Consider the following 26,388-nt stretch of genomic DNA (forward strand, 5'->3'; position numbering starts at 1 on the left):
TAGATAGCTGCCTCCACACTAGCTCTGGCAGGGCAGAGCCCACCTGATAGCAAGGGAGACTGGCTACTAATTTTCATGAACACTGATTTCTGCACTTCAAGGCTATTTTGTCAGTCTTTCAGTCCTCGTATTTGATTACCCAGCTGGCATTTTCCCATTCCGTAAGCAAAATACCAAGCACTCGGCCGCAGAGATGCGCCAGAACTACTGTCTAGAGAAACACGTTTGGTGTCTTGCCAGCTGTTTTAGCCAACGGAAATTTGCAGATGTGTCAACTGCTTTAATGCACAGAAACATCTGAGCAGGGCCCTCCTGCTCAAACCAAATGGCTTCTGCCTTCACTGTCAGTGTGCTCATCGGTGCTGTGACACCAGGCCAGCAGTCGTAATGTTTGGCAAATGAATTCATGGCAATTGCACCCAGTGAGGATGTTTCTGCAAATTGTGTTGGACTGATTTTCCCTTGTTCAGGAATGGGAAGATGGGAAACAATTGTTTGATTCGTTTAGGAGAAGTAATGCAGCAACTTCAAAAGAATTGTGGTTACTGGGTTGGCACATACAGTGACCTTACCTACACTATTGCAGCCTTCATCATAATGAAATAGCATTTTGGAGCAGATTTGGTTTGGGGAAGTCTTATCTGAGCCACTTCTTATACATAACAGGCAACCCAGGGTTGAGTGGCAAGTAAAAGATTCATGGTATAAGGATACTAATCGAGATGACAGTGCTAAATAACAGGCTAGAAGGTCAATTGCCTGGTGAGAAAGGCATGATAGCCTTCTGGTGCACAGCGCCCACACAGTTATTGTTGCAGTCTTTCCCTTCATCCAGGAATCACAGTAATTACAGAGAACATGTTCCTCACTGACAGATTGCAGGAAGTGTAAAGATCGATGCTGCTTGTCTTTAGGAAAAAAATCATCGCTCCCTACATACCTCCTGTTTCAGATTCTTCTTAAATACTCTGTTCGCCGCCTTGTAGCCCAGCTCTAACCAGTGGTGCTTCCAGCGCTTGCTGGAGTCAGCGGGAGCCTTGCAGTTGGCCTTACGCTGAGCTGGAGGACAGCGGGATGAGGTTGCTCCATCCCTTGCGTGCCCACAGCCGGAGACTGCTCACGGCAGCAGCACGTTCCTTACTCTGAAGGAACCCAGACACCTCGCAACGTTGTGCTGGGTGTTTGCCAAAGAGCCTTTAAAGACATAACAAAGCAAACAATAAAAAAAGAGGCCATGTATTTGTTCCCAGCACACTTTGATCAAAGGGGAAGGAAATGGTAACTGAAATGTGCTTACAAAGTAAATGAATCCCAAAGGCTCAGAGAAAGGATGGGTATAGGGAAATGCCCCCTGCCCCCACCCAGACTGGGTTACGGCACATCCTTTGAGCTAGCTGGCTTTGAAACAACATTGTTGGATCCTTTCTTAGGGAAAATCTTGTCTTTTTTAGTACTTCTCAAGCTTTAGCAGTTAAATGCCATTCAGATTTTCTAAGAATGAACATGGCCAGTTATTTTCCATTTTTGAGGCCCCTAATGCCATGAATTTCAAACAGATGAGATCCCAGTTCAATGTTCTGGAAAGCCCAACTATGAAAAGTGGAATCTCACCACCGACTGTGAGAGGGTGAGCTAAAAGTGAGAAAGGAGATGTCTGTGCATTCTAATAGTCCGGGATGTAGAGGGTTTGTATGCTTTGAGGTCCTATAATGTAGAGCTGAGAAGCTGACTCTGGTCCTGGATGTGGGAAAGCCGTGTTGGGCTGGGTGTCTGGCCATAGCACCATCCCAGATTGTACAAAGTATAGGTACTCTGCACAGCTCCACTGCCCAGTGAAGATGTTCATGCAGATGTAGCAGTGGTTTTCCCAGGTACCTCTCAAAGGCAACAATATTTGTGGGATAGGATGGTCTGCAGCCAAGTCTGTCTGAGGGAAAAACACACTGTAGAGACTGGGGGTTAAACAGAGCTATGCAGAGTTTGTGTTTCTGTCTAGCAGGGAGACAGGAGTGGATATGCACTTGTATACCTACACTTTTGAGGTTTACACGCTTCAGCTCCCGCAAGTGATCAGGTGATGCAGTGTGAAAGCAATACAGCATCATCCAAGAACCCACAAATCTAGGAAGCGTTGCCAATTTCTCACTGTTTTTAAGTGAAGCATAATGTTTTATCCCACCAGTCTTTTAACATTCCTTCTCTGGCTCCTCCGTAGGTGGGTGACTGGCCACTGGAGTCCCTGCTCTGCTACTTGTGAGAAAGGTGTCCAGCATCGGGAAGTAACTTGTGTTTATCAGTTGCAAAACGGCACCTACGTTAACACGAGAGACCTCTACTGCCTTGGCAACAAACCAACAGCAGTACAGAGCTGTGAAGGACGGGACTGCCTTTCTATCTGGGAAGCCTCAGAGTGGTCAAAGGTAAGAACTTGTTTCAGAGAAGGAGCCAGACTGCTCACAGCTCTGGATACACTGGTCCTGATCCAGCTAAATGCTTAATTTTGAGCATGTTTTCACAGTCAGCATACTCAGCGCCTTGCAGTACTAGGGCACTGGGTAGGACTGTCATTTGTTGAGATGATCAGTTTGGAACTGAGCTTTGTATTCCATACCGGATGAGTCATTAAGGCAGGTTTTAGATATCATGCTGTAATAACTATATCTTTCCATCTGAAAAATGTGACCAGCAGGGAAAAGCATTTGACTGACCTGAGGCCAGAAGTGTAGTAACCCACCAGGGCTTCTGGCTCCATTTAAATGCAATATGAAACAAATACCAGATTTATCAAGCATCTGCATGTTACAGAGAATGTACAGTCTTTGGGCCTTGTCCAACTTTCTTCTGTGTAATTCCAGGAACATGGAAACGCTGGTTATACTATGTATAAAAGTTGCATCTCCATGTAGTTGTAGAGAGTTAAGAAGTTATTCTCAGATATTATAAATGCATTTCTGATACAAAGGATGTATGGTCTAGACAGCCTGCCTTTGTTTAGCCACGCAGTGAAGTGGGAGCACGCCTACAGCTCACGACCACAACTCTGCTATTACAGGGCAACTTTGTCTGTACCTTGTGAGTAACAGTCCTAATAGGATGTCCGTGTTAGTTGTGATACTGTATCAGCTAGGTCCATCCGTACAATGACCAGATCCCTTGGGTGCAGTGCTAACAGCTCTATCAGTCTCGTTCCAGGCTGGCTGTGTTACGGATCACAGCAACAGCCATTTCTGTGGGAAGGATCTTCCCTTGTCATTCATCTCTGGTTTGAAACAGTGAGCTCCTGTTTAAAACATTGTCAAAGAGCTTTTGCAAAATATTATCGTTAGGAATGTGCTTAGAAGTTGCAGAAGTTCAGGACAGAAGGGATCTTGCACTGAGGAACGGTGTCTCGTAACAAACACAGTGTGACTCCATTGTCCACCTCTTGAACAGGAAATCTTTGTTTGGTGAGCCAGATGATCGTTAAGTGAGAGTAGTGTTTCCTTTCAGTAGGACGCTGCATCTTCACTGATGCATGAGATTTGTTTTTTTTTCTGGGTTCTTTCGCTTCAAAAGGTGTGGAGAAACACACCAAAGTTTTAATAATTTGTGTGATTGCTCCTTTGTGTGTTATAAGCATAACCCAGATGATGCTCTCTATTTCTTACGGCTGAACCAGCTGAACTGTTTATAGCTGAGACCATTCTTAAGGTGCAGTTCCTACCTGTTTTACACGGGGAATTTTTACATGGGGTCTTTTGTTAACAATCCCAAGTACTTCTCTCTCCCGTTACGAAACGGAGCAAGTCAGGTTACAGGAGACTTTTTCCAAAATGGAAATGTTCCGTATTTGTGACCCCATAAATCATTTTCAAATACAGAATATTTTCAGATTGTTTTTTCCAATAACTGATTTGCTTTTCCTGTGATAAATTTGTTTACCTTTGGTCATGTCTGTAATTGCCCACTTTTGACTTTAAATTCATTCTTGTTCTGGCACATTTCTGCTATTGTGTAGCACAGCTGACTGTAGGACGCATTTGATGCTCTGCCAGTTTGAACACTTCTCATTCCTACGACTTTCTTCAGTGGTAATCACTTTAATCCTTAACATTTTAATCCGATGTTGTGGAGTAAATATCACAGTAGTGGTATCACTTTATAAATCCATTTTCTCATGTATGTTTTTGGACTTTCTGGTTATACAACAAAAACCAGTTGACCACATTGATGTCTGGTCCCCAATCAAAAATGTGTGTTTTCAAAGCAAATTCCAATACAGTCTTCATTGCGGAAAAATTTAATTCTCCTCTTATTTCCAAACACTTGAGATTGTTTTGGACAAAGTACTGCTCAACCCATTTTTAATGACAAAAATAGAGACTGTTAGAAAAAGGTGAATGTTTCTACTGTTAGGGAACTCGAGTAGAAAAAAAAGCAGACTTTCTTCAAATAAAGGAGCTGTATCTTAACTGCAACGTTGCGTTGCTCCTATGCAAAACCTTGTGGGACTTGACTAAGTAATTTGTTAATAAAATTAGGCCTGATGATCTCAGCTGGACACTCAGGGACTGCATTTATGATTGAGTAGACTGTTCTGTTGTGGAACCTCTGTAAAATCTACATGTGAAGAAATTCTTCATGAAGACAAAGGACTTGAAGAAAGAAAAAAACCTCTTAGAGAGGGTGATTTATATGTGACCACCAAAGATCTGTTGGAAACCTTTTGCAAATGCTGTTTTGTCTAGGAAAGTATATGCAGTATTAATCTGTGAATGACTTGAAAGCTTGTGGGAAGAACAAACAGTTGGTGTTTTTCCCAGACATGCTTGTAAAACCCACCTAGAGATTTCTCCTACTGTGAAAAGTACTCCCACTTCAGTTTGATTTACTTGGAGTAAATTGGACCATTTGAAGGATTTTAAATATTGGACGTTGTAGTGTGAGGTGAACGAGTGCAACCCTGAGGAGTCCACCCTGAGGACTGGGGAAAATTGTATATAATTTGGGAAAGTCTATACAACTTGGGGCAAATTCATGGCTTTAAGGTGCCATTAGGGAGCTGCAGCCTGGGATCTCTGGCAAGTCTTGCACTTTGAGGAGTCCAGCAAAGCAGTTTCTGGAATTCTGCAAAGCCTGGATGAATTCATCCCCGTATCTAGCAGAACTATACCATTGTGCTTGTTACAAAGATGTTACATCCGTAAGGAGGTCACGCCATGAGCAGCGCATAGTAAATTAAGTGGAAGGTTTCCCAGATTCTCAAGAAGTCGCTTTGTAGTGCTCTGAAGCATTTAAAGGCAGGTCTATTTGCTTGCCAGCTCATAAACGCTTGTCATTCATGTCCTTAACAAGGCCAGCAGGTCAGAACTGCCTGGATTGTATTTTTAAGACGGTTAGACAGGCATGCTGAGATTTGTCCATTTGATGTAATTTATATCAAGCTGACGCTTGTTTCCAGCATAGACCCCCTGGATGGAGAAGCTTCTTGGAATATGTTCAAAAGACCTCACAGAATATCTCATATCTTCACTATTTATGCAGTGTCAAATCAACTGTCTTTTCCATGCTGATCCCCCGAGGGGGAGAACTTGACATGCTAGAGGAGGTTAGTTTTTATCTCAGTTGGTACATAGATCATTTTTCCACCCACCTGTCCCCAGTGGCTCCTCGAGACAATTTCTCACTCTTAACCACTGCAGTGGCATGAAAATGAGGAGCAGAGCCTAGCTGCGCTGTTGTGTAGTGGATCATGGCAGCATCAGCTGTTCTGTTATTCTGTGACCAACCTGGTTAATTAAAACAGAAATTCTGTTTCAGTTCATGCCGGTGTCCTTCTCCCACCTCTTACAGCCAATGAAATCAAGACAAATTCCTCCAGTAAAACAGAATTTCCAGCCATTGGCAGAGATTACAAATGGGTGATCAGATATCCCTGCTCTTTAGATACCTTCATAGTGCCCAGGCACAAAAACATTTGTGGACAATTTGTGTTCACTCACATGAATGCTTGTTAGAGTGCCCCAAAGCTTGAATCAAATCTTCCTTCAGCAACTGATTCTAGCAGCTCTAGGAGCCTGCTGCTTTCTCAGAGGACTTCAAACAGTCCCCACTTATGCTTTTGGTGTTGAGTCTGCCTTTCATCCCTGCTGATGTCTGTGGCCAGCGTGTTGGCCATGGTTGGAAGCTGATCACAACACTGTGGCTCACTGAATAATGCCTTTCCTGAGCTATCCCCTTTGTACATTTGAAGTTGTTTGGAACTAAGGTAGGGATGAGGATATGGCAAAACAAAGAGTGAAGGTCATGAGTGTGTGTTTCACGTGGGAACATGAGTGACATGAACTTTCCCATGGCGTGTACAAAGTGTACTGCAGAAATGTGTTTGTAACAGGGGTCTCATGCTGCTGTGATTTAAAAATGCATTCATCAGCACCATGTTACTGCCATGATACATCAAGGGATGTGGCAGTTCTGTGTTGTAAATCTCAGTGTGTCCTTTTTCAGTATGAACGACGAGCTCTTAAACACTAGATTTAGTGCATTTTTTCATCTGTAGTGCCAATTCCAGCAAAATGCCAGCTGATATTTTTCAAAGAAGGTTGATTTTCAGAATTGCCATTTTTCATAAGTAAAATATTTCTCAAGCAGATAACATGCTTTTCAAATTATTCTTTAATGTTTGTAAGGGTCTTAGATTATTGGGAGAAAATCTTACAGGTTGCCAGTTTTCCTCTGTTCATAAAACCAGCTTTTCCTTTTACCTATGTTAGCGAGATAATAAAAGTTATCATTTCTAGGCATCATGTAACCGAAAACAAATACCTCTTCTTTTACAGTGCTCAGCAGACTGTGGAAGGGGAATTCAGAAAAGAACAGTGACCTGCACAAATTCCCAAGGAAAATGTGATGCAGCCACCAGGCCAAGGGATGAGGAAGAGTGTGAGGATCACACAGGCTGTTATGAATGGAAAACAGGCGATTGGTCTAAGGTAACAGTGAACACTACACGGTATTCTCTTTCAGAGTGCAAAGACGTTCAGAGTGCTATGCTTCCCTGTGCTGTCTGTGTTAATTTGCAGTTTAAATATTTGGAAAAGAAGGGTTTAACTGGTTTTGATTGGAGTTTTTACTGGGATTTAAACTTTCCCCTTACGCCTTCTATAACCGAAACATTGCAACACAGGCTTATGGATATGACCCACTGAATTTTAGAGAGGGGTATACCAAACAGGATAGAAATGAGTGTTGATTGACAGCTTAACCATCCAAAGGCAAAACCTACGCAAGATTCCCACCACAGGTGAGCTCTTGGTGTCAAAAAGCTACTTTATAAATGATGCTGAAACTGCTTTCCGTATTTCAAAAAGCAAATTCCGAAGAGTTCTGGCTAACAGTTTGAATTAAACAGAAAAGAGTTAATTAGCAGTATATTGCAGGAGTGCAGGGAACTAAGGAGATGTCCCAGGCCCTGCCTGGACAAGCTAAAAAGAAAATAGCAGAAGGTTGGTTTCCTTGCATGTATACATGTGTTAAGTATGTGCACGTTGAGTTAGGAACCTAGTTACTGAGGAAAAGGGAAACCTCACAAGGGGGCTGTGGTGAGAGTTTTGTCTCCCTCAAAGCTTCAACATGTTGCTGAGAAGAGAGCTGGACGTTAGTCTTCTTATCCCACAAGTGATAAATCTGAAGGTTTGGGAGAACTGTTGTTAAACTGAACATGGCTGGGGGTGGCGTGGGGAAGCCCTAGCAGACTCACGCAGAAACAGAGGGTAGCGGAGGGCACTCTCAGCTGAGTTCTGTTCTTCTGCCTCATGCAGAACCTGCATGCAGGGTCAGGCAGTACACTATTTTATTACCACAGTTCCAAGGCTAGAGCTGTGCCGCTGAATTCTGTGCTAGTCTGAGACCTACACAGCACAGTTCAGTCTTAGACTCACTCCAATGACCTGCAGTGAAAGCAAGCTTTGAATTTAAAGGCAGAGCCAAACCCATCGGTTCCATCCTCAGGGATGGATTTTACCTTTGCTTAGGCCAGTCTGAACTTTGTTTCTCAAGTGACATCAGTGGAAATAATTCCCGAATGCACTGGATTAAACTAGAGCAGAGTCCACTCTGTGTTTGCATTCTGATCTTAAAGTAACAGGTAGTTTTCCTTGGGAAGGAAGCTTGGCAGTGTGAGAAAACTCAGCCTTTGCCAGTGTTGTTCATAAAGCATCCTTTACATTACTGCCTTGGTGTTTGCATAAAGAATTAAGATTTCCCAGGAATATTATATTCCAGTTTGGTTTTCTCTTATCTTTGTAACTGTACTATTCTTTAAACAGAAAGCCTACTTTGTGTTCTGGAATGTACAGCATGTGCAGAAACCACTGGGATACAGTAGTTGCATTTTGCTTTCCAAAATCCCAAACTCCAGCAAGGAAAACCCAGTGAAATAGAGGCCCGTGATGGGCAAATTGGCTTATCTGCGATTGCATTTTTTTTACATTGCTATTAGGAATTACAGATATTTATAGATACACTCTGTCACAGATATGTGAATTTAATGGTGTCAGTGCTGGAAAATGCATTAAGAACCTGCCACATACAAAAGGTCTGTATTTATGCTGAGCCAGGAATTTGTATCAGAGAATGTTTAGAGTATTGAACATTATTTTATTCATAACCTGGCACACAGAGTCCATGCAGGTTGGCCAAAATAAACAGTTCCCCTGTGTTAACAGGTGAAATAACATTATTTATTTATTTGTGGAATTTTAAAACGTTTTGGCATGCAAATTGATCCGGATTCTCTTTATAGGGAGGAATATGAAATAATTCTGTATTCACTGGTTACATGGATTGAAAGTTCAGTATTGTATGAACGGTTCAAATATGATAAAGATGTTGGCTCACTGCTAGAGAGGCTGCGGTCATACATTGGTCACAGTAAATAGTGTTGTTGATGGATTTAGTGTCTGCATGTGAGCAGGACAGGATCGGTGCAAAATCACTTGTTATTTGCAATTCTTAACTCAGGATCCTCTCTGTGCAGAAGGGCACACAAGCTTATGTGCTGCATATGTGGCCTGCTTCTGTCTGCAGAGAGCTTGTGCCAACTCCTTGCTTCCCAGGAATTTCACCCTGTGTGAATCCAGCAGGATGTTCTTGAACTTAGATTTGGTTTATAATGAGCATTTAAAATTCTAGACATATTGGTTAATTCTGACCAGACACTTAGTTCACACAATTAGATTCTTATTCTCTAAGCAGAGGGGTGAACAAAAGGCACCACTGGATTGCAAGAAAAGGGGATGGGTAGGTACAAGTCTTTGAAGAAAATACATTGTCCCAGATACATAGATGGCTGAAATGTTAGGTGTGGAATTCAATTCCTCACAAATCCCAAGCATAGGATTTTCATCATGAGGATCCAGAAACTTTGGTGCAGGGCTTAGACTTGGGTGGAGAGCCTTTACAGCTATCAGCAACTCCTCTTTGGTGTTGTCTGGCTTTAAACAGTTCCTCCTTCGAAGAGAAACACAAAGTCTGCAGCAGTTAGATTATATTGAACTCCTTAAAATTCATACATCCAGGGTAAAATCTCATTGTAAAACATTTGTTGCCGATGCTATTAAGATCGCCGTGAGAGCTTTGTCCTGACTCAGATGGAAACTTTTTCTATTAATACAAATTGATCTCAGAATAAGCAACAACTTTTTGCAATTAATGCACTGTGCATTTGTGACTTATTGTTAAGAATCATCAGGAAAGCAAGATTTAGCTAATAGTAGTTATTATCGCAGATTGAAATCTTTTGATGCTTTATGTGCAAACAGCTTGCGTGGTGACTTGACTCCTTAATTTCCCAAAGGAAGATCATTTGAAAATACCAGGAAGTCATCTAAGAGGCAAAACCTTATTTAAAAAGTCAAGTCTAGATACAACTTGTAAACAGAACAGGCTGCTTGGGTGGTAATGGCAGACTGGTATTTTTACGTCAGTAGTAGCAGTATTTAAAGAATACATGGACTCTGTGCATGAGAATGCAGATCACTTCCCTAAGGAGCTCCCAGCCCTATTTAAATAGCTCACCTCGCATCTGACAGCAACAGACATGGTTATCCTACATAAGATCTTGCATCCTTTTCAGGATGCATCAGAATTTCAGGAAATTCTTCACAGAGAGGGTAGTGAGGCACTGGAACAGGTTGCCCGGAGAAGCTGTGGATGCCCCATCCCTGGGAGTGTCCAAGGCCAGGCTGGATGAGGCTTGGAGCAACCTGGGCTATGGAAGGTGTCCCTGCCCATGGCAGGGGGGTTGGAACTAGATGATCTTTAAGGTCCCTTCCAACCCAAACCATTCCATGATTCTATGATCCTGTTGCATTCAGAAGAGTGGGAGCAGTAAAATCTCCACGTCTGTGCCAGACAAGTTGTGGTTTTATGTTCTCAGACCCTAGATCCATTTGTGCAGAAGAGGTGAGGGCCGGAGGCATGGCCATGCTGGTCTTAAAGCTGCACCCACCAGCCAAAGCCTCGTCCACTGCCCTTAGTAATGGCTTTGCAGCCGCTGCCTGTCCGCACTGTGAGGAAGAAGAATTTTTTTCCATTCTTTGTCAGGGTTATTTGCAGATTGACCTTTCTACGTGTTACAGCTGTGGAAAGCAGTTGGACCTAACTGAGGAGAATTAGCAAGCAGTCTTGGCTGTGATATTTGTAGATACCAAATGTATTTGCAGTATATGTCAAGTGTTGCATGATCTGGTTCACTCTGCAAACACATAGGACTGGGTCTGTAGAGTTATTTTAAATGTCTTTGAAGTTACCTGTGTTAGTCCAGTGCCTGAGACTAAGAGACTGTCCATGGCAATTCTCAAGACAGAGCAGTGTTCTGATACCAGTAACCATGTGTAACCTCCGTTCCCACTGCTGTTACACCCCCAGCTTCTTTGCACTACTGCAACTTCTCTTTTAAACCCCTTATCTTCAAGGGATATAATTATTGTTTTTAGCACTTAGCACAAGCACAGCATTGGTATTGTGAGTCAGATGACTGACCTGTTCCTGGCGTGAGAGTCTTTGAACCCGGTAGAAAGACAGATTGCGCAGTGAGAGACCCCCTGAAGGTGTTAATCTGGAGTAATTTTTTTATTGTTGCCTGGATCCTTCAGAATTGTAATTCATTATTATATCATCCTTTATTATATGTGATGCAATCTACAGATGGGAATGCAAGCCATCTCCCATTCAGTGGTTTCTTCCAAAAGGAAATTCCACATCCAGTTTGCATTCAGTTAAAGAAACAAACATCTCTCATGCTCTTTCTACTTTGAAATAGTTCCTCCTTGTTTGAAATCTGAGCTGTTAAAACGTTCTAGCACTGGAAACCTTTTTACATGTTTGTTGTAGTTGTGCTAGTCAAAAGAACAAACGGAGGTTGCTCAGTTTCCCAACACTTGTCTCAGACTCCTAGGCTGCCCAAAACGTGCCTCTTGGGGCTCTAATAGGACAGTAGTTCCTTCCTTTGTGATGAATTGCATTTTGCTGACAAACTTTATGTCAAGAGCTACATCCCTGTGAAGAATGCAGGCAGCTAGTGAACAGAATGTGTCTTCCTGGTGGCTCTCAGGGCGGGTTAGCAGGACGCACATCCCCAGGCTGTACCATTCGCCTGCTCCAGGCTGCTTGAAGGGATCAGCTGCGGGACTCCGGCTTGGCGTGGGAGCCTGCCGTGACTCACACGGTTAAAAACATATGTCCCAAAGATGTGGGGGTGCACTGCTGACCTGCAGCAGGGAGATGCAGACTTGATGTGGTGACAAAGACCAGTTGTGCTGGAAGGTGAACGGCACTGGGTACTGGTTTTTAGCTACCCAAGGCTCCCCCACCACCTCAGCTCTCTGCCTGTCTGCTCTAGTAATAACATAGCAGGGAAAGCACTGAAGCACTCAGGTGCAAATGTACGGGCCAAGGCTGTGTCTTTTGAGTTCCTTTTCTCCAGTTAGCTTTTGGACTCTTTTAGGGTATAACTGAAAGAAGCAAGATTATATAGCAGGAGCAATTCTTCACATGATTTTTATGGATTTTTTCTTCATTTCCACTTTTACTCAATTGTTTCATTATTTTATAAGCCTTGACATACTCTATTTCTGTCCTCTGACTGAAGGATTGTATTTCGAGCCAATAGCACAGAATGGTTCAGGGTTCCCATTTTTTTTTTTTTTTTCCACTATTCTCCTTTTAACTGGTATTATATCAAGGAAGGTAGAATTACAAGCAAGATACACTAGCTCCATCGTCAGTGCTGACTTTCACAACGGTGCATTTTCAGCTGTGTGGGTAGATATTTAAACATGCAACTTCTGTCCCTCAGGCAACAATTTAGCTCATTAACCTATTATATTACATAGCCCAATGAAAAGATTTCTAGAAGAAGAAAGATACATAGAAGCCTTGTAATATATTGGCTTTTCCATATTTTTTCCTTGCAGTTACAGTAGATGCTCTGTAAATAGTAAGGCCTGTATTAATCTCGGATAACCCAATGTAAATCCAGGGTAACTGTCCTTCATTCTTCTCTACAACCCGCTGGCCACAAGCCAAGGATCTCACTCAGCGCAGTGGCTCAGATATCAATCTCTCTTACATTAGTGTAAATCCAGATTAATTCAGCCACTTAAGTTAATGCAGGTTTATGCCAATGCCGTGCAGTTCAGAATCTGTCCTGCCAGACTGTGCAAGGTCTTCGGGTCTTGTGTAGGAACCATCGCAGATTCCTGCTTTCAGGTGAAAACAGAAATATATGACATATCCAGCTGGGCTTCAACTAGGAGAGAAAGTGGAGGAGAAGTCTTTTTCTACCACTTTACATTGCATATAACCACCTGGCACAACTTTCACTGCAATCAGGAAGATTGTGTAGTCCAGAAACTGCAAAGCCCTCATAATGATCAGCCTGGCAAAGTGTGTTGTTAAACAATATTCTTGTTGCCAAATAGTGTCCTTAGTGATAAAGCACATCTGAAAAATTACCTATAGCCACCTGCCCTCCCTCGACATCCATAGTTACTAATTTCTTCAGTCTTTTGCTCAGCCTATGAAATGCTGGCTGTGGGTTCTCATCCCAGGAGAAAATTAACAATAGAGAGGAAAACAGTCTCATTTCCTATAAGAAAAATACTGGGTTTCTGCCAGACATTGAGGTGTTTCATACTGAAGATCGGCACACATTCATCACAATGGGTGGTAACAAGGATTTTGTAATTGAAAATTAATTGTTTTGGCTGGATGACAGTAGACTGTATTCTCTAGGAGATAACACCCCGAGCTGTGCAGTACACCAGAAAACTTGTTGAGGTTGCATTTTGTTGAGTTTGCTTGTGGGTTTTGATTTTTTCCAAAAAAAGTACTCTACAATCTTCCAGTGCCAGTAAGGCATGTTTTCCAAATTCCAAATGTTTAGGAACAGCAAAATCCTCTATACGCCTCACTTTCAGTGATCAATTCACATTACATGATAAGAAGAGCAAATCGAGGACAGCTGTGGTTTGAGAGGTATATCAAAGCTGTTCTAAGTATAGAAGCAAACTTTGTTCTAACTTTCATTACAAATTCATGGCTTGATCTGGCGTCTGTTTATGATGAACTATGGACAACTTGTTAATTCTGCATAAAGTTCATAACTAAGTTCCTCTTCTACCTTGGGTTTCTTGCTGAATTGAGAGAAATCCCCGCAGGAGGGATGCTCGCTGAGAACTGCAGTTGCACATCACAGCTGACAGAGCCTTTCCTGCCGCATACTCACTTCGGCTCAGCGAACATCTTTGTGATTTATGGCTGCTTGTGTGCATTCAGCACTGTAGCTAGAAACTGATGTCGGAAGATTGTCTGCAGGCCTCCCCGATGCAGATCAGTTGTTCTCCAGAAGCTGATAGAGCTGCATTTGACAGGAGAGGACCCAACGGGCTTTCTTCAAACCCCCTGCTTCTCTGGTCCAGAAGCCAGAGCATCAGAGTGTCCTAAACTAAACTAGTGCCCCGACCATCACCTTTAGTTTAACCTCCACTGAGGAAATGCATGGAATAAAATAGATTTCCCTGTGAGAGGAAGCTAGTGCTTGCTTTACAAAGCAGAAACCACTTCTCCCTCCTGCTGCAGTGAAATCAATTTTGTTGATAGTACTATAGGCCAAATCACTGACCGACCAAAATCAGTGGTCAACTCCCGATGACTGCAGTGAGTTAAGGATTTCAGCATGAAATGAAGAATTGTGGCACGTGGCTTGCAGTTTACCTATGACAGAGCTCCAAGGCTATTGGTTAGTTTTTTTGTTGTCTTGTGCTGGAGTTTTCCCTGTTCCTTTTACGACTGTATTCCACAAACCTAGGTAAAAGAGAAGTGAACCATCCAGAATAAGGGTTCTGACAAAAAGGCTTGGATCATTGAAGTAAAAGCCTAGGCAGGGGAGACACGAGGGGAGACATCTCCATGTTCCTGCTGCCGTTTCACACATCTCTCACGCTGGTGTGCTAAAAGCCCAGCCCAAGACCCTCCTACTGCCTTGTACCACCAAGTAGAACAATTGCTCTGTTGTGGACCAACTTAGAAATATAGTTTTCATGCCTCCATTGGAAATACGCATTTTAGGAAAGAAAGTTCATGTGAGTTCAGCTTGTACTAACTACAGAATTCTGTATGGTCATGAGTCTGGCACTTCACTGAATTCACATCACTGAGTCCTAGCTATCCGACAGGTGGGTGCCTTGTTTGGCATAGTTATTAGGCTCCGTTTACAGGAGCCCAATAATTCCTGGTTTATCTCCTTTCCTTAGTAAAGGCTGAGTTGCCCTTTGAAGTAGTGATCTCTCTCCGCTGGCTGCAAAGAGAGCCTAAACAGAGCTAGCTCAGTAAGATGAATCTTTGATTCTCACATCTGTGAACTGTCTTTAGCTATGGTCAGAGGTGTAAATATTGTATAATAGCACTAAAACAAGGTTGGGAATCTATCTAGGTTTGTGCTAACTGCCAGCCCCAGTCGATGCAGCTGTAGTTGGAAACCTAGGCATGGAAAGTGAAGAGATGCTGACTACAATGCTGGCTGGGGATGTCATTCCCCTGGGGACTGTACGCTACAGAAACCAAGTCCTGCCGATGCCTTTGAGGCAAAGACTGCTCCTTGTTGGCACAACAGTTTGTACAGCTCATGTCTGCTGGAGTTTCTGGGAACACCCATTGCACAAATTATTTTGATGTTCCTTAGTAGAGGAGAATGTGCTGCAAAAAGACCATTCTCACCCATGGTTTGTTTGAAGTGGAGCATGTTCTGTCGCAGTGTTACTGTCTCATGTTCAAATATAGCCTCCAGTGATCCTATTAATTGGAAGAATAACTTTTCCTTTTTGATATTTTTCATTTAAAAGTCTAGTTCGTTAAGTACTTTTTTTTTTGGTGGAGAATTAAAGCCTCCCACCAAGATCAGTGGATTGGAAATAGAATTCCATCCTGCCTATTTTACCCTTTTTTTTTAATGTGAAAAAGAAGAAAGCATGAAAGACAAGCCTGTTCAAATATTGGCATTCATTTTCTCTGAGTTGCTCTGAGTTGTTACAGTGCCTAGGATCATTTTTTTAAAAATATGAACAGTAGCTAATTCACCGCTTAAAGTTTGTACTACTCATATGAAGAGGTTTTTGCCCCTTGAATCCTTACACAATATGTATCACTAGCAGAGACTGCTATAATTTTTCAGCCTTTCCAATACCCTTTTTGAGGTTTGTAATGGCTACTGAGGCATTAAGGTGACAATTTTCCAAAACGTCTTTAAAGAGCAATTAGCATCAGCCAGTTGGTGATCCCTTGTTTGACTGTGCAAAGAAATGAAATGCAGTGTTAGTTTGGCATCGTACGTTTCAAAGCTGAGTAGCTCCCTGTCTAAAGAATGCTCAGGCAAGACTGAGATGACAGAGATGAGCAGCCTCTTGCTGAAGTTAATTAATCCTAATCGAGTCCTTTAATTACTATTTTTAATAAATTGCATTTAGGTAGCATTGATCATTAAACAATATATAATTAAATACATGCTCAGCGGACCTTCAGTTCCCAAGGCACTCTTTCAGGTTAACATCTGTGACAGGAGTCACTATCATTTCCTTGCAGTTTTTGGGGTGAAATAAGCTGCAGAGCATTTCCACTTTGTACCTGCCGCAGATCGACGCGTTGCCGACACACCATATGTGGCACGCTAGAATACGGCACCCTGTAGGCAGTACTGTATCATTTCACACCTCTGCTTGGTCCTGTTCTTGAAATCCGGTTTGAAAGCTTGTGAGAAATAAATTCTGCCTGATTGGTGTGATGAATTAAATGACATTTCCACATTAGCATCCACTTGGGCTGCATTGTACAAGTAAGTAGGGGCACTGTCACTGCGCAGAATATTCCTGCATTCAGCTCCTAATCTCTGAACTCTCTGTACACAATGGAACTCTTCAGAACAGCAAAGTCAAGCTTAATTATGCAGTGAGACATGCTGGATATACTGGTCAGGTCTTGTTCCGTAGGGTCATGCAGTTTGAAAGCACAGCTGTAGGCAGTTTGCAAAGATTGCCTCTCTCTTCTCCTTCTCAGATACTGTCACATCAGCCATGAGCTTTTTCGGCTATAATTTATTGTTTCTTCCCATACTGAGTCAGAAGGGTATGCATTTTTTCTTGGCTAAATTAAACAAATCAGTCATTTCACAAGAAGTTTCCAAATGAAAGATTGCTGTAAGCAAGACCAGATATGTTCTCTTTACAGATCTGGGGTTAAAACAGGGGAAGAAAAAAAAAAAAAAAAGAAGAAGGAAGCTTGAAAAACAGCTTTACAGTTTGCTTTGGGCTAATTAGATCTTATCAGTGAAAAGACAGAAATTTCTTTCTTTAGCATGATGCCGTGGTGAAAGTTGACCCAGTGTTTATGAAAGCATGTTGCATGCTGCTTTTTAGCTAGAACTAGAGAGTTTAAATTAGTGATACTCATAAAAAGCCTGATGTTAAGGTGTGCAGAGCACTGACTTTCAGAGCACACACGTGTATCCTATTAAGGTCTCAGAAACAGAGCAATTACAGGACATTTGTCATTCATCTCAGATGAATCTTAGAATGTTTTTAATAGGAACTTGTCTTGCCTTCTTTCTGACTTTCATAGAGGCAAGAAATAAGACCCCTGAGGGTGAAAATGCTCTACCCTATCCTAACGCCTTGAAATACTTGAACTCTGAAGTCAGTAAAGCATGACTCTGTCTCTGAATATTGGAGCTTTAGCCATAGTGTTATCTTTGGCTTCGGCAACTTTCAGCAAACTGGGGACAAACCAGTATCTTTAAACATCAGATGACTGCAGACTGATGATTAAAGAAAAAAAACCATCTTTCCTCCAGCTTAGTTATGGCAGTCATCTTGAACTGTATGTCCCTCCAACAGATCAGCCTTCTAAATACTCTAAGTGCAGGATTGGCTGAAGGGACACTGTGACCTTCTGTTGGAACAAGCAAGTCTCGCACAAAAGAGACTCACACCTCTTAGAGGTTAGAAAAGTGGCGCTTTTAAAGGTCTGGATGCATCCCTGCCTAGCCAGCAGCCCTCAGCTAAGGCATGAGCAATGCTTCATTAGCCCATTCAGTCCTAAACAGATCGCAGCCTGTCCTCTCTAGTGGTACATCTGTACCTTATAGAATCATAGAATCATAGAATGGTTTGGGTTGGAAGGGATCTTAAAGATCATCTAGTTCCAACCCCCCTGCCATGGGCAGGGACACCTTCCACTAGACCAGGTTGCTCAAAGCCACATCCAGCCTGGCCTTGAAGACAGCCAGGGATGGGGCATCCACAACATACCTTTCTATGTCCCCATTAAGCCTCAACACAGGGATTCTTTGCTCTCTCTTACGCATTCCTCCAGCTGCCCAACAGCAGCCCTGCCCTGGTTTCATTCATTCTTATTCCTCTCTCTTCCTCTGGCTATCGTTTGTAGATGAGGAGTTGATGAAGTCCCTGCATGAAGATCTCCGCACTTACCATAAATTCATTCTATTTTAATAGCTAATATTCTCCTGAGGCATTTGCTTTCAGAGCAATTAAACATCTGTCAGCACCTTTGGTGGATTTCAAGCTTTCATATCAGTATCCTAAGGTGGAAATAGCATTCCAGTTGAAAAATCATAGCTTGGTCTGAAGCTTGGAGTTTTTCAGTGAGTAAATCTTCTTTAAGCTGATGAATGCAGCTGCTGCCTTGACAATTTCTGAGTTTATTTCCTTCTGGATATCCCCACTGGCTTGCATGTTGCTGCCAAAGAATGTGAATGGAGGCATTTTTGTACTCCTTTTGCCTTCTCAAGCAGGACTTGAACTGGGAGTTACAAGGGCTCTCGTTAGGTTCACTTCTTGTAACTGTTCATTAACCCCCTCTTTTTTGCAGTGCTGGACAACCCTTTGATCATTGCATGTGGGTGGATTTCCAGTTTACAATGGCTATATTGTTAGTTCAGTGCATCGTGGTTAAACTACACGAATTCTGCATGTGCATTTTTCTGACAGTGATATCACTGGCAGTGCGGGGTGAAAGGAAAAACCCACTGCTTTGTTGGACACCGGCATCTCTATTCAACCACTTGTCCGAGTCCACGGCTTCCCTGAGTAGGCAAGTTGCTTGTGGGTTGTTGCTCGGGACTTGCGTAGCAGCTCAGGTGGTGGGCAGAGATGACATAGCTCCTAACCAAGTTCCAGAACTGGTCCTCCATGTTCACAGATCACTTTACTCCAATCTCTGGCAGCTCTTTGCTGCCTGGCACTTCCTTTCCTTGCAAGAAGGCCACAGCACCTTCCCTTACTCAAACTCCTCATAACCTGTGTCCAAGTCTGAGGTTCCTGTATCAGAGGGCACAGAGTGAACCTAGTCCTGAAAATTGTTCTGTGGAGAAGCTTAACTTGCTCCATAAATATTTGGGAACAGAGAGGCTGTAGCAATGCATTTAACTGTCCAGAGTAGGAGGGAAGGTATTTATGGGAATTTGCTGTTCAGTTGGAGTTTGATTTTTATGCCTCATTTAATGATGTCCTCTCTTCATAGTGCAGCATGAGTAACAATCCCCCTTTGTATGTATTTTGTATCTATTCCTATTTCCTATTGGAATTCCTAGGAAAGAGGCTATCCAAGTACAGAGTTGAAAATTTCGTCTTAAAATAAGCCAGATGTCCAACCTTCCTTTAGCTGCCAAGCCCAAAAGAGTTCAAGAAAGATGTTAAAATCTGTCTTCCTGGCTGTGAAAAAACTAATTGCATAGCATAGGTGATGATCCCAGGCTCCCAGAAGAAGGAATAAAACTGCTTCGGGCAAAAGCTCTGCTGTTCGTTTTCTAAGGATTGGAGTTGGCAGTGTCTGTGGAAAAAGTTTCATTGCTTGCCCTCCTTGCTGGTTAACAAACGCAGAGGCAGGAACACAGACAAAGGTAGGTGAGTGTTTGTATATTGGTATCTGAAAACCTTATTCACCTTATAAGAAAAATGCTTTTTTCTTTCTTTCCATCTACTTTTTCCCCCCTCTCTGTTAAGAGCATTCATAAGCACAGGGAGCACCTAAAAACCAGAGACAGAGGGTTCGGCCTCACTGTATGGCAATCACACGAAGGAACCCCATGGCCTGAGTGGTTTTTTTTATGTCTGTGTGATAACAGCCATTCTGTTTGTAAAACAGGCGTACAATTCTCTCCCCTTGCGAAGAGTTTTGTGAGGATTAAGATTAGTAAAGCACTCTGAAGACTAAAAGTGCCATTGAAATCCTGAGGATTAGAGGTTGCATATGACTAGTGAAGTGGAAGTGCCTAACAGTTGTGTTTATCAGGATAAGAATTGTTAACTTTAAATCCAGCTGTAATGGCCATGCCTGACTGGCTTCCAGACTGGTAGAAGTCACTGAGGGCACACCGTGCTGGGGAAGAGCCCAAGACTAATGAAATGTCTATATCTCACCGCAGAACCTCGTTATGAAGGGGGTTTAAACAAGGGATTTTAACAATTGCTTTTAGAATGCCTTCACTGTGGGGCATGCAAGGGAAGAGCTCATTCAGCATAATCCTAAGTACCATAACCATTCTTGAGGTGTTCATAGACAGTGACCAAATTTTGATGTAAATTCAATATCTGAAAATCTTAGTGCAGAAATACCTGCCATAAACTAAGGTGTTGACCCTAAATTGAAATAAGAAGGATGGAAAAAACCAAACAAAACAAAACAACCCATTTATTTATTAAAAAAAAAAAAAGATCCAAAATACATGTTAAATTTTAATATAGCACAACTGCAACCTTCAGAATACAATAATCAGATCCTGGAGGGGTCTGCATAGCTGGAAACAAGGAGGTAAAGCTGCACACGAGGATGGCTTAATGGCAAAGTCCAAAAGGATTCTGAGCCAGGGATTGTTCCCAATTAAGAAATTTGGTGCTAGAGAAAGGCACTGGGAGAAAGAATAGGAAGAAAGAGCAGGTGAAATATGGGGGGGAAAATTAAGAGAAAAGCAAATACAAATTCGATCAGTACACCAAATCCAAGAAACCTCTTCACTAAGCAGTCATTAAGGTGTCTAAAGAAGAAAATTAGATAAAGAGTCTGTGTTATCAGGCTTCACTAATCCTGCAAATACTCCTAGTCAGACATAGATTGTTTACATCGTGTAAATGTGTTTCAGCTCTGGATTGTCTGAAGCAGGACTCAGCTCTATTTTACAAGGTCCTGTTATCCCGAGGACATTTATTATCAGGCCTTTCAGTGGTTCACACAGGAAGGAAAAGCTTCCTGTGTTTCAGCTCCAAACTGAGCTATACTTCTGGCACCAGATGGTCTTTGAGAAGCAGGAGGGGTTTCTGTGGTGCTACCAGAACAAAATGACCAAAGCTTTGCTGTGCCTTGCCCCATGGATGGGAAAGGTGGAGGTCTCATACATCTGTGTGTTTTTTTGCCCCTGGTTCCCAGTCTTACAAGCATCCACAAGGCATACACATCCTTCATCCTTGGACTTCAGTCCAGTCTCAGTGCTGCTCATCATCTCAGCTTCTTCAGTGTTTGGCTTGCCATCTTTAAGAAGCACCACTCTGATGTGATCGTGGTTTTGAGGGAGAGAGCTCCCCTGCCCTGACTTTGTTCAGAACCAGCAGAGGACAGAAAACATGATCTTTTTGACATCATCCTAACTGTACCTCCTGAGTTTTCCTTCACCTCCTCCTCTCCCCCATGTGTGTGGCTTTAGCAGACATAGGAATCTTACCTAGGTCCTGCAACCCATTGTTTCTTTGTTTTAAATACAAGGTTCTTTTATTAACTCCAGCTAGTGCACCTCACTGTGCTCACTGTGTTTGCTTTATTAAAGTTGAACAGCATGCAAGTAGGGCATCGTAAATCACAAGTGACTGGGCCAGAAGAAGAGGGAGGGAGAGGTAGGGACTCCAACAGTATGACAGCAAAGAGAGCATATAAACAGGCTCAGCCTCCTGGCTAATAGAAGCCAAAACTCATGGAGTACAATTTGCAATTGCTCCCAGAAGGACGGGCAAGTGCCAGACAGTTAGCAGGGATAGGTGAGAGTGGATGCTTGCATACCTGTGTTCTCCTGTGTACTGGAACAGAGCTTCTCTATAGGTCTGGGCATGTAGTAAGAGCTGCTTACCTCTGCTGTAATCCTTGGTTTTATCTCATGTCACTGCCTCGTAGTAGCCATCTTGTCTGGGGAGTCTCTTGGTTTTGGCTGGGGTACAGTTAATTTTCCTCCTAATAGCTGCTATAGTGCTATGTTTTGGATTCAGCATGAGAACAATGTGATCACACTGATGTTGTGGTTGTTGCTAAGCAGTGCTTACACTAAGTCAAGGACTTCTCAGCCTCCCCTCCCCTGCCTGTGAGGAGGTGCACAAGAAGCTGCGAGGGAGCATAGCCAGGACAGCAGAACCAAACTGGCCAAAGGGATATTCCATGCCATGTGACATCGTGCTCAGTATATAAACTAGTGGGAAGGCTGGCTGCAGGCTGCTGCTTGGGTACTGGCTGGGCATTGGTCAGCAGGTGGTGATCAGTTGTATTGTGCATCACTTATTTTGTGTATTCTCTTACCATTATTACTGTTATTATTATCCCTTTTCTGGCCTATTAAGCTGTCTTTATCTTACCCACAAATTTCACTTTTTTTCCTGATTCTCTCCCCGATCCCACTGGGAAGGGGAGAGTGAGCAAACGGCTGTGTTGTGTTTAGCTGCCTGCTGGCTTAAACCACAACATGGAGGAAGCCTTGTTATGCCATCCAAGCCTTGGAGAGGGCTTTTAAACCAAGACAACCAGTACCACCCAGTCCCTCAAGGCGAGGGAGGTGGAAGCTGCTTGTCCATAATCAAGCAGTATAAGTTTTCCAGCTTTGCCTCTTTGTGACTGGTGGAGGGAATTACATCTCTGCCTGCTTGAACCTCATGGCCATCCACACAGACAGTGTTGAGGGACTCAGAGCAAGTCCAGACAGGAAGACAGCCACTTTCTTCCCTGTGCCAGGACACTTCCTTTGCACGCAGCACTCTCTGAAGCTGTGAAACAGTCATGGACAAATGCAGCAGCTGGATCAAGGGTCCCTGGCTGACAGGACGCTCCTGTTAAGGAGTCGTCAGCACCGTAGTGAGCTGCCAGGCTGCTGCACACTCCAGCTCTGGCAGTGGTTTTCCTGGTGTGTGTGTGTGTGATTTGGAAGCTACTCTGCTTGGACCATGTCTCAGTGCCTTCTCTCCTCCAGTGCTCCTCAACCTGTGGGAAAGGTCTCCAGTCACGCGTGGTCCAGTGTATGCATAAAGTCACCGGACGCCATGGCAATGAGTGCCCTGTCCTCTCCAAGCCAGCGGCCTACAGGCAATGCCACCAAGAGGTCTGCAATGAGAAGATAAACGTCAACACAATTACCTCGCCCAGACTTGGTGAGTGAGGGGTGTTGGGGGAGGGTTCCACCTGCAAAGGATCAGACAAAGCCCAGGGTCCCAGTGTGCCCCGTGTGGTACAAGTGAGAATTCCGAGGATTGGTCAGGAACAGCAATTAGGAGAGGGCCCCCCAGTCAGACTCAGTGTGGCTAGGTCCTCTCTCATCCATCGATCCCTGCCTCAGACTTTGCCCAAGCTGGAGTGCCCAGCAGTGGATAGACCCGAGGCCAACAGGAGCACGTGAAGTGAGTGACTGATTGATCACAGAGGTGAGGGAGCTGACAGGCATATCCTTCTCCACCACAAACACCTTCACCCCCTGCTTTTGCTGTGGTGAGTGTAAAGTACGATAATTTATTTATCCATGCCCCAAGAAAAGTACATGACCTTGACAAGCAGAGTATCGGTGAGGTTTTTTTCCTTTTCATTTGCTGCCACAGGAATGTGGTTTGATGAATTAATTTGCCCAAGGAGGCAAGAGAGCATCCAGCCTCTTCCTGTGAACCCTTTGATTTTCTGTCACTGTATTTCTCCTCACCCTCCCTGCATCGCCTGTGTACCTGGCTGACGTGAGACAATGGTGATAAGTCATCTGTTTCCCTAAACACCTTAACGCTGTATTTAAGAGATGGCTCTAGTTAAGAATGTTTCTGTTAATACAAAATTGTGGGAATTCATGATTTTCCACGTCATATTTTCATTTGCAACTGGATAAAAGTGTTTTCTTCCAAACTTCAGCCCCGTGTGTTCAGCTTCAAGAACCAAGCTGGTTTCTTTACATTTCACACATCATCACCAGTAAGATGAAGATAAACTAAGCCATCAGCGACAGTGACACAGCCTCATCCCTGCCTCCCGTTACTCTTCAGTACAAGAGGTTGGGTTGTAAACAATGCTGCTAGGAGCTTACCCAAAAGAACAGGCTCCGCCCTCTCCGCAGAGCTAGCCTTGTAGGCTGGGCCGCCTCTAGTACACGTGAAAAGGCAGAGGTGCTGAGGAACAGAGAACCATTTTCTAATAGCACTGTCCTGTATTAAATAACACTTAAACTGGGACTGGACTTGAAGCATCTGAACTGAAATTTGTTTCCCAAAAGTTTAACAGATGTTTAAAAGAATATGGAAAATTTTATTCTTGCAAATGCAGTCCTACTGAGGAGCTTCTAACCTCTTGTTTAAGAACATATGAGAGTACTTCCCAGATATTTTAGCACTAAGAGCATACTGAAAGGAAAACATTTCATTTGAGAAGTAAGCCCTTGATACACCAATGAGACAAGAAATCCATCCTAATGCACATTTTAGGACAAAGCAATAAAAAGCTCACGTGTCTAGAAGACTGAGGAGGCTCAAATCCCTGCTGAAAGTAATCTGCAAGTAATTTGGGATGCTTTTGTTTCTAAACTGGGCTTGGAATCACCAGGGCCAGAAACAATGATATTTGATATTAGCAGAAAGATCTATCATCGAGTGTTTTGCTTTTCTTGCTTATAAACAAATTCTCAGTGGATTATCTTTAAACAAAATTTTCTGTTTTCTGCAAAGGAAACCTCACCAAAAAATTATACAGTAAAAAATTCAAGTAGTCTACAAAACCCATGGTGTCTTGTCCCCACTCCAGAACGTTTTTCGTCCCAGGTAACATTTTCAGAAGTACCTAAGTGTGGAGTTCACCTCACCTGGCTTTTACATCTGTGTCCAGTGCCCCTCAGTGAAGTCACATTCAGAGGGGGGTTATTCTGTCCCTCAGACACCTGACCCATGTCGCTTCCTCAACACGCTTCCTGTCTTCCTTCACAACCTATGAGTGACCTTGGACCCCTAAAATACTTGATCCTAGCCTTGTTTGTGTCTTTCTAGTATATGAAGTCTCTCATCTCAGGTCTATCTCAGATGTTCTTGCAAGATGTGTAATTTATTCAGCTACATCACGTTTTCTGAACACTGTGCCTGGTTGGAACCATAGCTAGTGGGGAGTGCTGCTGATCTAACACCTTCAGAAAGCCCCTCCACTGCTGGCAGACTCAGAAACTGCTCCAAAAAAACCTCAATCAGGTTTTTTAAATTGGCTTCATGTTCCTTATTTTCTGGGACAGAGAAACTTCATCTGATCAGATTCTCTCAAACTTTTGCTTCATTTCCAGCTGGACGAAGCTTCACTGATAAACATTCATACCAGTTTTGCTGCCATCAGTTTTTGGTGCTTGGCACTGAGACTAACATCTAAAGAGAGGATAAGACCCTTTCCTGGTTTCATCCGGCAGAGATGAGACACAAGGGACTCAAGACATTGCTGAGTCAGCACCTTTTGATGTTCTTTACTTAGACCATTTTTTCCCAATGTCAGAGGCCACAATATTAATTTAAAATATTTTCCTGTTATCACAGCATTTGTAAGAATGCTACATACCATTTATAAATCACATAGCATAAAAAGCACTCACTGCATGTGTGCATTTTTATCAAGTGTGCAGTTTTGCTACCTTTACTTTTTTATAAAAGCACATGTGACCCTTTAATGACATCGTCAGCAGAGTCAGCAATCCTGTTTTCATGCCAAGAGCCTGAAATTCCAGTAAAAAGAGCATCATCTCATCTGCAGTGCTGACAGCGAGACTGGCCCTTTCTTCCCTCAGATGCAGTGATTTTGATCATGCCTGCAATGCTGTTCTCTGGCTAATCTGCTAGTTTCTCCTTTCTTTTCTTGTCCAAAGCTGCTCTCACGTACAAGTGCACAGGCGACCAGTGGACAGTGTACTGCAGGGTGATCCGGGAGAAGAACCTGTGCCAAGACATGCGGTGGTATCAGCGCTGCTGCCAGACTTGCAGAGACTTTTATGCAAACAAGATGCAGCAGAAGAGTTAATGAACCTGTGCTACTTCTTAGGGTATTACAGCTGTGTGTATGTAAATCACGGACTAGTAGGTCTGAGTACTGGAACTTCCTGAGTTGCTACAATGTGGTGGATTCCAAAGCATACCTAATAAGACTTGAAACTAATTCTACAGACTGGATACCAAAGTAATCTACTCATCCACCTTAAAAAACAAAACAAAACAGAAAGAGTCATCTCAAGGAGCCAATCATTTTATCATATTTTGACATCCTTACATTTTTCATTAATGCTTTTTACTTTAATATATTAAATCATCAGCCACTGGATGGCTTGCTACCATTAAAGAAAAGGACAAGAGTTGCAAAGTGATTACATTGACTAAGGTTATGGGTACCTCCATGGAGGAAGGCCTCTGGCAAAATAACTCAGCAAAGGTAGAGACATTACTTAATCTTTTAATCTTGGCTTTCATCTGATGCTTTCAATTCCCAACAGTTATCCCACTGGGGAGTGAGCTTGGAGGGACACACATAAATGAAAGGCTTAATTTAAAGAGAGGATTTGCTGTAAAAGCTTGTGAAAACCGATAGCAGGGGATGGACATC

The 26,388-nt window shown here is 42.9% G+C and overlaps 1 protein-coding gene across 1 annotated transcript in view; it reads left to right on the forward strand.

Moving 5' to 3' along the window:
• The window catches only part of ADAMTS17 (ADAM metallopeptidase with thrombospondin type 1 motif, 17), a 175,757-nt gene extending 149,636 nt beyond the window's left edge, over positions 1–26,121 (forward strand). The window contains exons 19-22 of the mRNA XM_010157450.1: positions 2,216–2,420; positions 6,819–6,971; positions 22,769–22,946; positions 25,661–26,121. Coding sequence (XP_010155752.1) covers positions 2,216–2,420; positions 6,819–6,971; positions 22,769–22,946; positions 25,661–25,812 — 688 coding nt within the window. The 3' untranslated portion in view covers positions 25,813–26,121. The remainder of the gene's footprint in view (positions 1–2,215; positions 2,421–6,818; positions 6,972–22,768; positions 22,947–25,660) is intronic.
• Positions 26,122–26,388: the final 267 nt, after the last annotated feature.

The sequence above is a fragment of the Eurypyga helias genome, unplaced genomic scaffold, assembly GCF_000690775.1.
Source record: "Eurypyga helias isolate BGI_N326 unplaced genomic scaffold, ASM69077v1 scaffold9208, whole genome shotgun sequence".
NCBI classification, from domain to species: Eukaryota; Metazoa; Chordata; class Aves; order Eurypygiformes; family Eurypygidae; genus Eurypyga; species Eurypyga helias.